The sequence below is a fragment of the Portunus trituberculatus genome, chromosome 9 (assembly GCF_017591435.1).
Source record: "Portunus trituberculatus isolate SZX2019 chromosome 9, ASM1759143v1, whole genome shotgun sequence".
In the NCBI taxonomy this organism is placed as follows: domain Eukaryota; kingdom Metazoa; phylum Arthropoda; class Malacostraca; order Decapoda; family Portunidae; genus Portunus; species Portunus trituberculatus.
The window spans coordinates 1471474-1489823 of record NC_059263.1 but is presented as its reverse complement, the minus strand read 5'-3'; the positions used below and the strand labels follow the sequence as shown (position 1 = coordinate 1489823).

Sequence of the window (18350 nt, the reverse complement as noted above, 5' to 3'; positions counted from 1 at the left end):
CGAGAAGAGGAAGAGGAAGAGTAAAATAACCTTTGCCTCGCTTGTCGGGGATGGAGACGGACGAGGCCGATGTGGAGGCTGTATGCTGCATTGAGTTTTAATGGGAATGCCCCGTTATTATTGATTTCAGGAAGGATTTCTTTCTTTCTTTCTTTTTTTTATTAACATCCCTTATGATTAGCTTACTTTGTTGTTAATCGAGAAGGTCAGTCTATAAATTCACTTGTATAGAACGATAAAAGGGGGAAAAAGTTGCAAATCTCTCTCTCTCTCTCCGGAGAGAGAGAGAGAGAGAGAGAGAGAGAGAGAGAGAGAGAGAGAGAGAGAGAGAGAGTATAATGATTAATAATTAATTGATCATGAATGACCGTTCCTTGTCTGTGAATCGATGTAATACTTCACAATTTTCCCGGTGTTTTATCCCAGTATCTGCTAGACTCTGGAATACAATTCCCAACGAGATTGTTAATTCTAGTAACATTGAAGCATTTAAAAAACGTGTGAATACCTTTCTTCTCTCTGAACTCACTACCTCTTAGATCTCTACCAATCTTCCTATTCTGTTGTTCATTCCTGTTACTTCCTTTCACTTATCGGTGAGGTGCCGCCCACTGGGCCTTTGGGTTTATGCAGTTATGCTTTCCAGTGGGTCGCCTTCATTGACCTCATAATAATAATAATAATAATAATAATACAAGATGCCCAGACTGACTTTGGTGGGTTATGTCCAAGCGGGGCACTGGTATGTCTCCACGTGAGCCCTTCCTCGATCGCCATCACTCCAATGATACTATTGTGCACCAAATACGCACCCCGAGGTACCGGTCTAAGAAATACAAAGGCAAAACTACGAAGTTATCCAGACATTAGTAGCCAAGTAAAGTGAAATCGTAATGCACAATAAACGTTTGGCATTTTTTCGTGTGTGTGTGTTTAAATGGAATTGTAAACGTGACACTGCAAATATAAAGGGAGTACGAAATTAGTTGTTTATTTTTTAATTCATGTGTTTCTATTCCAGATGTCTTCAGGTGATAGTCTTTTTTTTCATTACTAGACTATTATTTTTCATGTTAATAACAGACTTAATACAAGTTTAGCAGTTCCTTTCCCTCTCCCATATAGCAGGATCTAAAAATCCTTGAATATGAATTTATGTCCTGTTTTGCTTAACGGATGAAGTTAAAATTCTCAAAAATTGCCAGGATGATTTTAAAAAGAAAAACCAAATTCACTCTAAAGTTCCACTTTAACGTACTCAGCAGGTGTATCACTTGACAGCCAAGTTGATGCTTTTTGAGGTTGTGCAAGATATTTAATTTCCTGACAAGTCTCAAACACAAATAATCAAACTCAATTATAAGCTTTACTAACAATTAGGCTACACTGCAGGGTTAACAAAGAAAAGTCTGTAAAAATTCATTATCACTTTTATTTAACTCCAAATTAATTTCCCAGTGCAATAGGTCTGAGTGAAACTGATGAGCAACATCTTGATACCTTGAAATTCAGTGTTTGTGTGTGTGTATGTTTGTGTGTGTGCAGCAACACACAAACACAGACACACATCAGGGATATCATTGTTCACAAGTAACCACATCACCAAGCTGAAACTGCTGTTGCTGATCAAATACAACAGTAACTGACAAATTTATTTTCCTATCCAAAACCTTCAATCTGTGCAAGAAAGATGTTCAACATTTCAATCAACTATTGGTAATTTTGAAGCCATATACAGTTCCCATGAATCAAGATAAAACCTTTTTCCAAAGAATGTTTTTAACTCTTACACATGCATAGGTGCTTTACTTTGCAGTCAGTCTGCAGATAATGCACAAAAACAGCATGTGACATCAGTGTTTTAATAGATTTATTGTACTTGCAAATGGTGAAATATGACAGATAACCCTCCTTCAACTTATAACTGTTGAGCTGGCGACACAAATCACAAGTAGTATTTACTCACAGAAATGTAACAAAGCAGAAAGTCATGCCTCGCCTGTGAAAGTATTGGATAAAGACACCTTGGTTGGTCTTGCAAAAATAAATCCCTAAATACAACTTTCCTTTGGTGGATTTCTTGGCAGCATTGAAGAGACCCTGTGAAGATGGAGTGGCAGACACTATATTACAGTATCAAAGGAAGATCTTGACCTACATACACATCACTATTCATTACACTGGTGGAGGAGGCTGTCTGAATAGCAGTCCTCTGGGTCATCTGGTACTGAAGCAACACACCAAAGGAAGCCCAGTAATTGTCTCCCCCTTAACCTACAGAAACACTGTATATGAACTCACTTGACACCTTTGGAGAATAAATCATGACTAAATGCTGATGACTGACCAGTGTACATGGAAAACTCATCTCACTGCAGGATCTAAAACCATAAATTATCGTGCTTCCCATCCCTCCCCCTTTCGATTTTGATTGTGTTAACAAGGTGGCAACAACATTTCTTAGCTTTTTTTCTAATGTAAGAATAGGATCATACTTGCTATAAAGGCCTCAGCTTCCCCATTCCCCCTCCCAGCAAGGCAACAAGGTCCTTTATGTCATAGTACAGCTCCTTCTCCTCCTCTTTGCTTCATTTACAGAGTGCTTATAGGGTCCTCACATCAACTCTGGGCTTCACATAACTCATCCAACTTTGTAACTATTCATTGTTCTTATTCATCTGTACCTGGAGCTATCAATGTCAAGTAAGGCTGCCTGGTCACCCAGCACAGTTACTGATGAAGACCAAACATTCAGTGATAATCAACATGAAAAAAAAAAAAAAAAATCATTACACACTGACTTTATGATATGATTAAAGAGATCATCACCGTTGTTCAAAACCTGTTTCTATGTAATGCTAAACAAGAACCCAACAGCAGTAGTAGTAGTAGTAGTAGTAGTAGTAGTAGTAGTAGTAGTAGTAGTAGTAGTAGTAGTAGTAGTAGTAGTAGTAGTAGTAGTAGTAACAGTAACAGTAACAGTAGCAATAGCAGTAGCAGTAGCAGTAGTAGTAGTAGTAGCAACAACTATAGACAATAAACAATATACTGCTGATTTTGCAACATACAGAAAAATTGATGTGACTGACAGTGTAATTCAGTATTAAGAGGTGTCCAGCCCAGGGAGGTGAGGACTGTACATGCACCCAACACCAAGACACACTAGTACAGGTCCTCCTCCACAGGAATGCCGTGGCACAGAGGTGTATTCTTCATCAACTAGCACAACTTACATACTACCCCAAGAGTCAACAAATACTGCACATCCAGCCACTGATAAGTATGTACATGACTGTAGATGCTATGCATACTTGTTGTCTCATTTCTTGGCCCTAACAACTGCATCAAGACAGACATACATAAGCTCTTTCTGGAGGTACAGTATTCTACCTCTTCTGAGTGAGTATTCTTTATGGTAACTGAATCAAGAAAAAAAAAAAAAAAAAAAAAAAAAAAAAAAAAAAAAAAACAGCACACAATAATTGAACTGTTATGCATTCATGAAAATAGGGAATGACATCTGAAATTAAATGTTTTGCCTTCATGATGCTTTACACAATGAGTCATTCACAAGGTACAACAATCAAAAGATATTTATATAAGAAAATGAGAAATGACTTATCTGACTTGAATAAACTTACTGTAATGATGATTTACCATAAAGTCATTAACAGAGTATGTATTAAAAGACACTGCTTGTGTGTATCTGTCTTGAGAACCTATGATGATGATAATGGAGTCTTCAGTAAATTCCTTTGTGACAACCTTCTGCACACAGAATGTGGCGATCAATTTATACATACATGCTTAAAGTAAGGTACATCATAATAAGACATTACACTAGAAATATTCCAAAATAAAATCTTACAGATGAATCTTAAATGAGTCATAGAGTAAGGCATTAATGTACTAAACATGTAAGATTGAAACCAGTAAGGCATTAATGTACTAAACATGTAAGATTGAAACCAGTAAGGCATTAATGTACTAAACATGTAAGATTAAAACATTAAAGATCATTCTACTTTAACTTATAGTATAATTTTATATTAATTTCTTTGGTATACCACTGATGTATCTACAGGGACTGCTCTTTAAAAACAAATGTATTATAATGATCAAAATATTGAAGAAATCATTGCTATTACAATTAAGTAGGGTACTACAACTATTACTTTACATATCATGATTCTACAAGATCACTTCCATCCACTTTGATTCCTACAGCTCTACTTGCATGACCACCTCTCAAACCAATACCTAACAGCTTACAATATCAAAGTAGTATTAACTGAAACAGACTGATATGCAACATTGCTTGATCACCCTACATGACCAGTGAAGGTTTGAGTGTGTGTGTGTGTGTGTGTGTGTGTGTGTGTGTGTGTGTGTGTGTGTGTGTGTGTGTGTGTTGAAAGTCGGGGTGGTGGTAATAGAACTAATAGTCATTAATAATGCACACTAATAGTGACAATGTATCATCTATATAGTACCTGGCAAACATAGCTACGCTTTAAAGGTGATTAGTGACTGTCAGCATCCTCATTTGTGTTTATATGTAGGGATTATAGTACTACTATTCTTCCTACATGACCTTAAATGGTGTAGTGCTGCAGTGTGTTCCCTACCACAGATGAGCTGGTGGTGATGATGATGATGATTAAAATAACAATGATAGCAATAATAATAAAATAATAGTATAATAATGATAATAATAATAATAATAATAATAATGATAACAATAATAAGCATAATTACAAATAATAATATGAGGAAGAAGAAAATCTGGGATGGGTAAGCATACCTGTAATTGTAAGTACGTAGCTAGCCTATAGAGATGCCTTGTCATAGCTTTCCCTCCTTTAGGGCAGATATCAGCCTGGCATACAGCTGATCAAATAAATTTGATCCAAATACAATAATCAAATGAAAAACAGAAAATCAATGTAGAATGTGATGTAATGTGATGTGATGTGATGTGATGTGATGTGTGTGTGTGTGTGTGTGTGTGTGTGTGTGTGTGTGTGTGTGTGTGTGTGTGTGTGTGTGCAATGAAGAAGAGAGCCCTGCTGTTGAAGACTTGGGACCATTATGAAAGCCCTTTACTGTTAGAGTAACAAGAATAACAACATTCAAGAGGAGTCACACACACACACACACACACACACACACACACACACACACACACACACACACACAAATAGAGCAACACTGTACAAGGCCATAACCAAAACATAATAATATCACCAAATTTCCACCAAAGTAATTGTATTGTAAGGTGACTCTACATGCACACAGGCAACAAGTTATGCATTCACACTCAAGGCTAAAAACAATTCTATTATCTCTTAAACTCGTTGTCAATATCAGCCTTACCTTCCATCTCAGGTAATAAATGAGAGACTGATTGCAGGTATGTAATATGCAACATTAAGTAAATTAACTTTGAAGAGTCTTCCTATCACTATTGAATTGAAATTACTAATACTAATTATCCTTATCTCCTCACTGTGGATTCAGTGTTGATTATGGTAACTGTAAAATATCCGTGATATACAGTATATGTATTGCTTACCACATCCATTTTTTTGTTAGATCATTGAGAAATCCCCTTCATCAGTGGTTCTCAAACTGTACACAAAATATTTCAATGTGCTGCATAATCTTCTTCAATATGTATACAAACAAGAATTTGGGCCTTTAATGTGTCACCTCCTCATCACAAAGCAGCTAATCCAGTGGTTTTATCGCTACATTTTGTAAGATCTTCAGCTTTTAAGTTACAGATTTATACATGTCACATCTTTCAGTGTGTTATCCTAATCTGAAATTTGAGAATCACTGTTCTACACATATAGTCTTTCTTACTTTGTAACAGGTGTGGTACAAATTCTGAAATTATCTGAGTCACTGACGATGTTTGTTATCTTGAGGCATAGTGAGTGAAGGCAGTCAGTCTCTCTCTCTCTCTCTTTCACATATACATATGTACACACATGCTCATGCACACACACCTACAAGCTCTCTCTTTCTAAACTGTTCCCTTAGTCTTTCAATTGAGTCTACCCAGGCACTTCTCTCTGATACAAGAACTAAGGATACAGGCAAACCTCTGTGAACCAACACACCAAGACCAGCACTGGAGGCTGAAGTATCACTGCTGCTAACACTAAAACCACAGCAGGACCTTCACACCTCACCTGAGTGATCTGTCTGACACTTGTCACAGCCAACAACCTCAACATAGCACTGAAAGGAAGTAGCTGATATGTGCTCTTCAGGCAACCAAGGAGTAAATGCAAGACAATAAAAGTGGCAAGTCTGTGGGGAGCTTAAAGTCCTCTATAAGATTCTAAATAGTATGTACGAGTAGCATACAGCAATGTGAGGCCCTAACACTGGCCACAGATCTTGGTCTTAACAAGAGATCTTAAAGTGGGAATGATAGAAAATGGTCCATTTTTATCAGGGTAGCTAATAACAGAGAGCAATATTGTTGGTATTCAAGGGTCATATCATTAGAGCTAAAGCATACTTTATACCCTTGCTCTTATGGAGAAAGTAGAAAATTTAACTTTTTACACTGATGAAGCACAGATAATGCTTCAGGTGCTGGGCTTTCCTCTCCCTCTCCCAGGATTTGTAATTGACCAAAGGGAAGCCTGTGTAAGGACCCACATGCAAGAGAGCTAAATATGAGTTTGGATGGATCAGTTGAGGTCATAAACCTTAGACTAGAATAGTTCCCAATACACACTTTCCTAACTATACACTGTGATCTCCTTTAACACTGCCTTGTGTGTGTACCAGCCAAATGTTCACCACTTGGGCTGATTCACTCACGGCCATGAATTGTTTCGGGTATGGCTTGGGTCTTCTGTTTGTCTGACTTTTCTTGTGCTACGCCATTTTCCGGTAGTATGGTGCACATTTTAACATCACTGATAAACTGGGAATAACTGGTGATCTCATGGTTGGTCTCTATTTTCATTCTATTTCTTTTTCTTCTGCTTCTTTAACTCTTTCAGTTCACACTACTCTACTCTTCTCTTTCACACCATCACAGTAAACAGACTCCTGATACATAAGACTCCTCAAATGGCTTAATTTTCTGGTCCCACCATCACAGATGTCCCACTAGTCTACAAGTGGGGAATGTGTCCTCTGTCAATTCTTGCACTCCCAACATATGTGCATATGTACACACACTCATACACACACCCTTTCTCCAAACCCCTCATCGGGGCATTTCACTTCCTTTACCACTGCTAAGACATGCACACTCACACACATTCACATTTAGAGTCTCTCCATGACTGCACCATGACATCCTTCATTTTCTAGACACACACACCCAATGTCTTCACACCCATTGTCCAAGGCAGCTACAGGCAAACAAATTGTTTACAAAACACTAGTGGCAGCATATCACATGTGACTTGTTGTGAGTGGCAGTGAGTGTCCTCTCATCCACTCCTTCTCCTCCTACTCCTGCTACTCCACCTTCAGGTAATGTTAGGTATAAATATCACTTTGAAGGGTTTGCTTTCTTGGTTTGCTAGTTAGCTAAGTTAATTTCAATCCTTTGGTATACGAATAGCTGCTTGAAGAACCTTGCTTTGCTGAAAATAAATACACATAATAAAAATTACAATCTCAAAAACCTTGTAACATAATCACAAATAAACAGCAACACCAGAAACTACTAATCATCTTTCAGGTTCTTCATAAACTTATCCTATATTTCCTAGAGTACAACTTATCCAAGGTCTTTAATCACAATAAAGATAGTCCATTTTCTCTCACCTTATACTCTATTTCTGTCTGCATAAGTCCCGCCACCACCACCATCTGGTATTGTTTGGCCCTCATACTGGAAAGAGGCTTGCGTAACAGTCTCATAGCAGATGGAGCAGTCTGGGTGTGTAAGAGTTGGGAGACTTGAGCAGGGGAGTGTGATGGATCCAACACCAGCAGCCGCACACCACCCTCAGTACCACCCAGCTGCTCCACTCCAATGATGGTGCGGCTGTGGCCTGGAAATGAAAGGAGAGAATAAGATAGGTCTCTCTCTCTCTCTCTCTCTCTCTCTCTCACAAACGCACATGCACACACACACACACATATTTGATGGTATAAGAAATCTACAGAAAGAAAAACCACATGAGGAAATATCTAAGCCTGCTTGTGAGAAGCTGACTGTACTAGTAAGTGAAGACAAACATATGAAGAAAGGTAGACATGTAAGAAAAAAATCATTACTACAGAAGCCTTACCTTGGTGCTGGAGGTAGATGGGAGGCCTGAACTCAGCCTGACTTGAGAAGTAATCAAGGCACCAACCAAACAGTTCAGGGTGGGTGCCATCTGGGGCCGTCGGCCGATGACAATCAATAAGCTGGCACCTGGAACAGAGGGAGGCACCATATCACTCTAAAGGTCACAGCAGTTAATCACAAATTTCAGGAGAGAAACATGAAGTGAACTTGTAAGTATGTGATAAAGGGAAGGGTGGAGAGAAGCTTCAGCTCACAAATAAATGATGCTACAAGAGCTTTCTGACAGTCAGATATAAGTGTAGGAAGCAGTATTTGCTGGATTGCAGAAATGTTGGACATCTATATAAGTAAGTTAGTGTAATGAGAAGTATTTTGTACAAAAGTCACCAACATATAACATTTCTAGAGAGTTCTTATTCCCTTGAAAACAGAAGGGATTCTCTCTCTCTCTCTCTCTCTCTCTCTCTCTCTCTCTCTCACACACACACACACACACACACACACACACACACACACACACACACACACACACCGCGTAGTGTAGTGGTTAGTATGCTCGACTCACAATTGAGAGGGCCGGGTTCGAGTCCCGGGGCAGCGAGGCAAATGGGCAAGCCTCTTAATGTGTGGCCCCTGTTCACCTAGCAGTAAATAGGTACGGGATGTAACTCGAGGGGTTGTGGCCTCGCTTTCCTGGTGTGTGGAGTGTGTTGTGGTCTCAGTCCTACCCGAAGATCGGTCTATGAGCTCTGAGCTCGCTCCGTAATGGGGAAGACTGGCTGGGTGACCAGCAGGCGACTGAGGTGAATTACACACACACACACACACACACACACACACACACACACACACACACACACACACACACACACACACACATATATATATGGACAAGAGAAATGAGTCACATACTCTTAAGATGTATTATATAAATAAAATCCACTTACTTTATCCTAAAGGAGGAAAGTAATGTGACAACCTCTGTGGCACCAATCCACTTGCGTGTGTTGGAAAGCTTTCCCCCGAGCTGCTCACAACCCTGAAAAACACCACCACTCATCAAACAAAAGATACTTTGCAATTCCTGATGCTAGAAATATAGATGGTATGCAAAAGAGAGATAACCTTCAAATCTGGAGGTTTTGAGTTATAGGCTAGAACTTGTTGTTGAAGGGTTTGATTATCATGTGTTCATAGGTGGAAGGATGGAGAATTAATCCCCAGTCAATCCTTATTATTGGGTTGGATGGGGCTTTATTGTGTTGGTAAATCTACTAAGGGCACTGTCAAGCACATAAAGGCATCGTTCCTGATAGTGAACTTGAATGTCTTAAGCCAATATAAAGGATGAAAGTGAACCCTAACACATAATTTTCTAACTTAATACCTCTTATGCAATACGTGTTTTATAAAAATGCGGAGTAGGGGGTGAATAAACTTTGCGGCCGTAAAAAAAATAAATAAATAAAATAAATAAATAAATAACTAAATAAATAAATAAAAATAATAAAATAAAATAAAATAAAATAAAATAAATAAATAAATAAATAAAAAAAAAAAAATATATATATATAATTTTTTTTTCTAAATTAATTAATTAATTAATTATCATTTATATATATATATATATATATATATATATATATATATATATATATATATATATATATATATATATATATATATATATATATATATATATATATACACACACACACACACACACACACACACACACACACTAATAACCACATGGCATGACACAACTATCCTCGACCTTTTATTTGATGCATAATAGTAATACATCCTGACCATTTTCATAGTAGTAATCAGTGATAAATTTTAAATGTAATTATCTCAAAAGTAGGATCGTATGGGTTGTCCCTCTCTCGCATACCATGCCTCATTTATTCAATCTCTTCCCTGACTCTGAAGCAAATAAATGTGATGCTGATGTGGCAGGAGATGAGCACTATGTATTGCTTCACTGCCAGAATACAGACTTGTATGAGAACATAAAGGAGGTATACATATATGCATGTAAATTTATACATGCATATGCATTTGCAATTTATGTATACATATAAGCTAATATGTATAGCATATAAGATAGTGAAATGTTAATCTTATATTGTAATGTGAGTCTATTTGGATTATAAATCAGTACATATTTCATCAAACTTTGTGATTGTTGTATAACTTTATTCCAGATTCTCCTACAGCCTGACCATTTAATAATCTGATATTTTTAATTCCACACAAACCAACACGTACACACATACCTATACCAGTAAAGAATGAAGAAATAATAGTTATGAAACTTTTGATGAATACCAATACCCAATCAAGAAAGACACAAATACTTGCAGAAAATCTTTCATAAATGTTTCAAGTGCTAGAGGGAAGGACACACCAGTACACACCTGAAGATCAAAGCCATTCCGCCAGGCCTGTTCAATGAGCTTCTGTATCTGTGAGATAGAAGGCATCATGTTTGGCCCTGAGAAAAGGCGAGCATAATAGCCTGTGTGGTGTTGCAAAGAACTCAGCAGCATCTGGATGTTTCTGTAAAAAAGAAATTCCACTGATTTTGATGCCAGAATTACTTCATCAAAACAGATAAAACTGAAACACACAAAATAAATCATCAGCCTAAAGGGCATATCGTGCAATAGTAAGAAAAGTGTAGAAAGAAAAAAGTGCATATCTAAAATACATACAAGATCAAAACTATATAATTTTCATTCAATGTTCCCTTTACTAAAGTAGAACCCTGTATTACATGTACACATATTCTGTAAACATGAATGTACTCATTTCTATCAACAGACAAACTTTCCAACGGAAAGCATTCTCACTATTTACATCTTATTACTTAATGAGTGAAAATAAACAAACATGATGTTCTTTCAAAAAATATCTCCATCCAACACATAGATTAAACAATGATACATAAACTGAATAGAAAAAACATCTTTAAAAGTCCTCAAAAACAAAGAGGATCATATCAGAGACTTGTGCACCCACCTGTATCCACAGCCCCAGCCTCTGTCCCCATAGGTTGAGCCATAGTGATCCACGGTGGTACACAGGTAGGTTGCCTTCACATTGTTGGTGCCATCGCTCACCACCCGCACTGGCCCCAGAAGCCCTATGTCCCAGTACCACCAAAACCATTGGCAATAGCACCAACACAACCACCACCACAGCAGAACAGGACCACAATTCCACAAGCCAGCCATGTTTAGTCAAAGGAGAAGATACACATGGAACAAAATGTCTTCATCAACACTAACATAGTATATACTTAAATGGAAATTTTGGTCAAGAAAAGCAGCTGATGCAAGTAAGTGCAAGTTTCAAGGAAAACCCACTACCCACAGCCAGCCACCTGTGTTGAGCTGGAAGTGCCAGACAAGTTGCCTTCTTTACCAACACTTCACTATCAGAATCAAACTCACCGTCAGTCATAGAGAAAAGAAGCACATTTTCTTTTCAATGATTAATTCACCCTTTATATTTCTGAGTATCCCTTATATGACATGCATCTTACATATGCTGATGCAAAAGTTTTTTCTTGATCATTATAAATGAGTAGACTAAGACTGAATTTGCCAGAATTGAGAACAGTGCCTTTATTATTGCTAGTTAAGAACACACACCTTTGGTGCAAGAGCGGGCATCATCAACGCCATTCTTCTCAGCAATCTTGAGTTCTATTTGACGCTCATAGTAGTCTGCCACGGTCATCTCTCCTGCATATACAGCACGCTGCATGTTGCTCAGGCTCTGCTGTGAGAAGTTCCCCTCATTGTCCATCCCATACTGAGCCTGAAACACCGCCAACCAACACTGCTTATCACTGCATGTATGTATTCACTCCCTATGTGGCTATTCCTAAACTCACCTCTGCCATTATTTATGACTCACTAATTTTCTCCATCCCTTTTCTAGTAGATCAAGTACATATCATAATTGGAGCTCACCCTAAGCAACGAGAACTCCTGCTGTTCTCTCATGCGCTGGACTTCCTTCTCCTGTTTCTCTAGCTCAGTCACCAGTCGCCTCTCCCACCCACCTTCATCTGGGGTCACTTTAGAGAGGAAGACCACCATCAAAACACATTTAATTCCTGAGTTAGTTACTGAAATAATTTTTGCAGAGACACAATTGTCTTTCCAAATGAAATACTACATTCATGGCTTACCAATGGAAGGAGTGCGAGAAAAGTGGGTGTCAATGTGGGCAGCAAGATCACCCTGTGAAGTGAAACCCACCCTGCTGCACACTGGACATGCACCCACCTCCTCCTCTTCCTCCTCCTCTAACACCTGATCCTCAGGAGAGCACACTTCTGACTGCAATAGAAAACATGTGAGTATTTGTGTGTATGTAGATTGTTACATATTTCATTCTTAAGAAAAAGCACTTGGTAAATTCCACCCCTTCAATCTCCTGGGTCAAATGGATATTTTCCAAAGATGTGAATAAGTTATCCAAATTAATTACTGTATGACTGGCTATGAAAAAGAAAAGAAGAAAAAAAATCATTAAGTAAAATCATACTTTGGTTATTTAACAATACTGGATGTAACAATAATTGTGACATCAAGTTTGTTTTTGCCTCAGGGACTTACAAAGCTTTCCTTATAGGTTTGTAGGTAAATTAGCACAGACCTTGGCTGGGCTGAGAATGTCCTTGTGTTGGATGTTCACATGCAGCTCCAGGTCTGGTGTTGACTCAAACTGTTTCATGCAAAGGGGACAGGTGAGCACCACCTCCTGACGAGGTGTGATGGCGGGGAAGGAAGGTGAGGTGAGGTCAAAGTGTGCCCTGTTGACATGCTCCTCCAGTCTCTGTGCTGAGGTCTCCTGCAGGCCACAGATGGGACAGGCAGTTACACCCGCTGGACTCTGGCTGGGATGGGCACTCTGAGGACCCCGCTGGTTGAGGTTGAGGGAGAGCTGAGCCCGGGAGGGGGAGCCCCGGCTGTTGCCACCTTTGCCATGGGCAGGGCTCACGTTGGCATTGTAGCCATCGCCATCATCATTGTCAATGTTGATGAGAGGCACCCGGCGGTTATCTAGGCCGTTACGAGCCTCCACTGGCGTCTCAGGATGCTCGCCATAGCCGTTGGTCACCATCAGCAAGTCGTCGTCCAGGTCTTCATCTTGCGGACTGAGGTAGTCCAAGTGAGCTGAGTTGACATGGTAGACCATCTCTGGTGCAGTGATGTCCTCCAGGTCACAGAAGGGACAGGCAGTGGTGCCCGGCAGGTGCACTAACAGCATGTGGGAACGCAGGTCTTCATCAGCCAGGCCCTCCAGCCCGCACACCTCACAGGAGTACAACGTCTCCTGAGGCATCTTGGCCGCCATCCTGGATCTGCAGAACCAAGTGTGTCAGGCACTCTCTCTCTCTCTCTCTCTCTGACTTCTTTCAAACTCAAACACTTCTAAATCAAAGATAACATGAATCTTACATAAAATAAAATACCTTCTTGCATTGAGTGGGAGACAGACAAAACCAAACTGCCATACATACTGTAAATACATCCTAGCAATAAAATTACCACAACTAATTATAACAAAATAGTAATAGTAATAATGATAATGATAATAATGATAATAATAATAATAATAATAATAATAATAATAATAATAATAATAATAATAATAATAATAATAATATGAATAGTAACAGTAATAACAACAACAACAACAACAATAATATTAATAATAATAATAATAATAATGATGATGATGATGATGATGATGATGATGATGATGATGATGATGATGATGATGATGATGATGATGATGATGATGATAATAATAATAATAATAATAATAATAATAATAATAATAATAATAATAACAAACATTATTATCATTATTATTATTATTATAACTAGTATGTATCATTATCATTATTGGTAGTAGTAGTAGTAGTAGTAGTAGTAGTAGTAGTAGTAGTAGTAGTAGTAGTAGTAGTAGTAGTAGTAGAGAGAGAGAGAGAGAGAGAGAGAGAGAGAGAGAGAGAGAGAGAGAGAGAGAGAGAGATATTTCCTTTTATACTTCTATACATCACGTATCGAACTTACTGCAAGAGGTATTTGGTATCGGTACCTACATTCTTTTTTTTTACCAGATCTGCAGGCTGTCAGTAAAATATACCTGACATTTACGTAACCAAGGGTATGAAGCAAGGTTTGATTCCCATTCAAACTCCTTGGTATCTCTCTCTCTCTCTCTCTCTGAAATATTTGTACGATGGAGGTGAATGTGAACTTTTGAATTTGCCATTTTTTTTTTTTTTTTTTTACAAGCAGCTAAATATTTTCACGATCACAAAATGTTACAACTCTCCGTGAAGAGGATGAAAGTTCCAAGCACTGCAGTCAGTATGGTGACGTCACGTGTCAAACATCTGGGAATGGGAGGTCCACAGACGAAAACACAGGCACCAACATTCCAACACAGAACACACATCGCTTTCAGCAGCGTATCCTTCATTCAAAAGGACGTCAAAAACACATACATTGCTGATAACTGAGATAGCAAGCAAAATGGCGCCACTAACACCAGACCACACTGAGACTTTCCTGGCAACTACCAAAGCTGTGGCAGCGAGTGCATGAAAGGTCAATGACCGACTGGGGAGGCAACATTGACCCACGGTTGTCTGCCTTTGTATCCCTCCCTAAATATAATGCACTTGTCTAACAGCGAGGGTTGTTGTGCTATAACACTTTAGCAGGCCGTAATGAAAGTTAGAGAGGTTTTTAGCACCTTCAATGCGAAAAATATCCATGAGAATCCAGTATATTGCATCTATAGTCTTAGAAAACTCTCTTATTAGAGTCTTGCATTAAAATTATTATAAACGGACAACAAACTTAAAAACTCCCGAGTAATGAAACACATCGCTCGGTCACATTTTACGCATGCACGGTCCCCAGTTGAAATACGAAATTCTAGCATGTCGGAATCGCATTACATCCATCGATTCCTGCTGTTCCCATAGACGTCCATTATTCAACTGCCAAAGCGGGAGTGTGGCGCAGCTTGGGGCGAAAGAAACAGCGTGGGGTAGGAGTCAGACATACTGAAAGCCACAGCAGATGAAACGCGACCAACTGACAAGAATACAATAAATCAACTTCAAAATACTGAGAGAGAGAGAGAGAGAGAGAGAGAGAGAGAGAGAGAGAGAGAGAGAGAGAGAGAGAGACTAAAGGCGGGTTCACGTGTCAATTTACGACTGAAATTGCAAGTTTCCGAGTGAATATCGGCGACTGGAAATACCAATCGCAAAACAAGACCAACATGCTGGTTTTGTTCAGTCGATTTGTGACTTTGTTTACGTTGTGACGCAACGGAGAAAGATTTGAAACTGGTGTTGATATAGAGAAGATTTTGGAAATGGTGAGGGAAAAAGAGCACATCTACGACCCTAAAAGTGAATTCTACAGCAAAAAAGTTTACGCAAATAAACAGGCGTTTGATGAGATAGCTGCCCCTCTCCGATGACTGCTTCCCGCTATGCAGGGCGTTGTTGGAGGTGAGGACTGAATATTTGTGATGATTTAATTTGATCGCAATCGTCATCTTATTAGGTAGCTGTTTGTTTACATTCACTTCCCGCCATCCAGTTGATACTTCCCAGTCGCTGTGTGAACACGTTCCGACTAGAAGGGCTCAGTCGATACTTCTAGCGACTTGCGATTTCAATCGCATATTGACACGTGTGACTCCGCCTTAAAGCAATGCATTTTAGGCACAATTAGATGGACTAAAAGAGATAATTAACAGCAGAGTTGATATAGGATTGACAGTAATACTGCTCAAGAATGAACAATGAACCAGAGGGAACACAATATCTAATGACAAGACGGGAAAGGTCATACAGTGTAAATAAATAATTAATAAGTACTAATATGGTGGGTGAGCATCTCCGATCTACGAGTCTCTTCTCAACACAACAGATCTAATGTCTTCAATCACACAACACCAATTTTTTACTTTCTCATTTTCCTATATTGTACCCAAAGATGGCACTGGGCTGTTCAGCCTTGGTAATTTGTCCTATTCTTTTGATAACAATAAAAATTAATGACTACAGTGCTGATTTGTCAGGGAGTTTCTGGAAATGAGTGATGGTTGGTACCAGGCTTGGCTCCATTATGGGGAAGTCCAGTAATGAGGAGCAGTCAAAACTGTCAAGGTGATGGATTAGTCATGAAGTCTCCATGGCAGCCAAAGAAGCATATGCTTCCCTGATGCCACCCATGGTGGATTAAGATGTGAATAGTAGCTGTGTGCAGCATGCATTGATAAGCATTATGAAAACTGCTGGCTCTGGTTTTACTAGGTACACATAGCTGTCTCAGATCAGTCATTTCTATTATCTGGGCTTGGTGTAATGTTTTCTATCTCTCCTAAAAGACAACCAATTGTTGACCTGAGGAAGTTCATCACACGCATCTCTTGGCAAGTTTTTAGTAACAAGAATGAAATATAAATTGAATATATAGCCAGACACACTATGGCTATAACACTTTTCTGTAGAAGATTATGAGATGATGTGTTTTGAAACAGATAGTGTTAATTACATTATTGGCAAATGTGCCTTGAAAGAAATGAGCAGCTCAGGTAAGGCTGAAAATGCTGATTCTAAAAAAAAAAAAATACTTTGGAAGGAGGCTTGGGAATGCATTAGTTGATGCACAGGTGGTTCTGGCATAGTTGGTGCTATGATCAAAAGTCAGTGTATTAAACATCTTTGTGAATGGGATAAATATGTAGTCAAAGGAAGGAACAGTGTGTGGATAGACTGTGAAGTGAACCTATGTGCTTTGGAACATACGAACAGCTCGAATATAGTAATAAGTGTACATGTTCTTCAGGGTACTATGTGAGGAAGCTGGAAGAGTAGTTTAAGGAGGGAATGGAACTGGTGACATTTCTTTCACATATGTGTTAGCGGTTAATACTCCCGAGAGAAGCCTAAAACAATGAGAGGAGTTGAAATAAGGTTGAAAATGCTTAATCATTTATACGTGCCATTCGAAGCGGCTGGGAATGCGTTTATGGATGCATCACTATTTACTTTACTTCAACATATTTACACGTTTTTATTTTGTGAACACATGGTGGTGCTGTGGGAGGAATGTATAAACTTGAAATAAAAAAAAAAAAAAAATCTAAGTGTTATATGGCACGACACATAACCCAGCAAATCGGGAATGACCTATCTTACACGAATCATTAACGATTTTAATGACGAACCAATAAACCTCGACTTATGATACATGGAGTTACGACACTCTGATATGAGATAACACACCCTGCCAGGCCGTTTGAGTGTGTGAGCAATGCCTCCTTGGCGGGACAAACACACCCTTGTGGACATTTACACCCCGCCAAGCCAAAGGTGGGCACCAAACACGCCCACAATGCCAGCAGGTGGGCGTAACTCACCGACAGGAGTGTGGGCGGACGGGCAGTGCTGGCTCGTCCCTCACTCTCCCTCAATGTTAGAAATGTTGAGAAAGAATCACCGGCGTCCACTCGTCATTGATTTTCGAGGTGCCTGTCTGCCATCAGCTGTTTGAGGCTTCCCATTTTCTTCCTTCGGTTGCTGTGTGGAATATTTCGGTTCCATGATATAATTTCCTGTTTTTCTCTTGCCTATACTAACTGCATGAGTGTGTTTGTTTAATAGTTAATGGGAATGTTGCTGGGAGCCTAGAAATAGCTTCATTTCACAATGGATGTCCGAATGTCAAGCTGAGAAATGTGGTTTCTACCGTAAACACCTTTGCAATATCTTAAATTATGTGATTTGCTCGCAGAGATGAGTCAGTGGATGATATGAAGTGTTGGAAACTAATTATATATCTTAAGCTGTAACATATGTTTTGTATTTACTCTAGCTCCTAAATATATGACAATAGTGAACGAATAATGGTGGCCTCCTCCTTAACCATTACCTGACCATTAATAATTGAGTTACGTAAGAAGATAACATATAGTGACGCAAGCCTGTAAGTGCTGTGGACGGAATTAA

General features: G+C 39.0%; 1 protein-coding gene across 2 annotated transcripts; it reads right to left on the bottom strand.

Annotated features, from left to right (window-relative positions):
- Nucleotides 1-1417: 1417 nt before the first annotated feature.
- On the bottom strand, nucleotides 1418-17920 carry LOC123501151 (zinc finger-containing ubiquitin peptidase 1-like). 2 transcript variants are annotated; one of them, XM_045249744.1, is made up of 11 exons: nucleotides 17762-17920; nucleotides 12956-13664; nucleotides 12486-12636; nucleotides 12265-12371; nucleotides 11941-12109; nucleotides 11306-11429; nucleotides 10702-10843; nucleotides 9226-9317; nucleotides 8277-8404; nucleotides 7807-8036; nucleotides 1418-7622 (listed from the first exon to the last, which is right to left on the bottom strand). In XM_045249744.1, the coding sequence occupies exons 2-11, from the start codon at nucleotides 13655-13657 to the stop codon at nucleotides 7578-7580; spliced, it is 1890 nt and encodes a 629-aa protein (XP_045105679.1). In that variant the 5' UTR covers nucleotides 13658-13664; nucleotides 17762-17920; the 3' UTR covers nucleotides 1418-7577. The 2 variants fall into 2 exon arrangements, with proteins under 2 accessions (XP_045105679.1, XP_045105680.1); XM_045249745.1 differs by having other exon boundaries at nucleotides 11941-12067.
- Between the last annotated feature and the right edge of the window lie 430 nt (nucleotides 17921-18350).

What these genes read in the sequence shown, in the direction of transcription:
- LOC123501151 (XM_045249744.1), bottom strand. Translation starts at nt 13,657, where the DNA reads ATGGCGGCCAAGATGCCTCAGGAGACGTTGTACTCCTGTGAGGTGTGC. An exon ending in AGGAGTTCTCGTTGCTTAGG is followed by an intron (nt 12,110 to 12,264) that starts GTGAGCTCCAAT and finishes GCGGTGTTTCAG; the next exon opens with GCTCAGTATGGGATGGACAA. An exon ending in AGACAGAAATAGAGTATAAG is followed by an intron (nt 7,623 to 7,806) that starts GTGAGAGAAAAT and finishes ATTTATTTTCAG; the next exon opens with CAAAGCAAGGTTCTTCAAGC.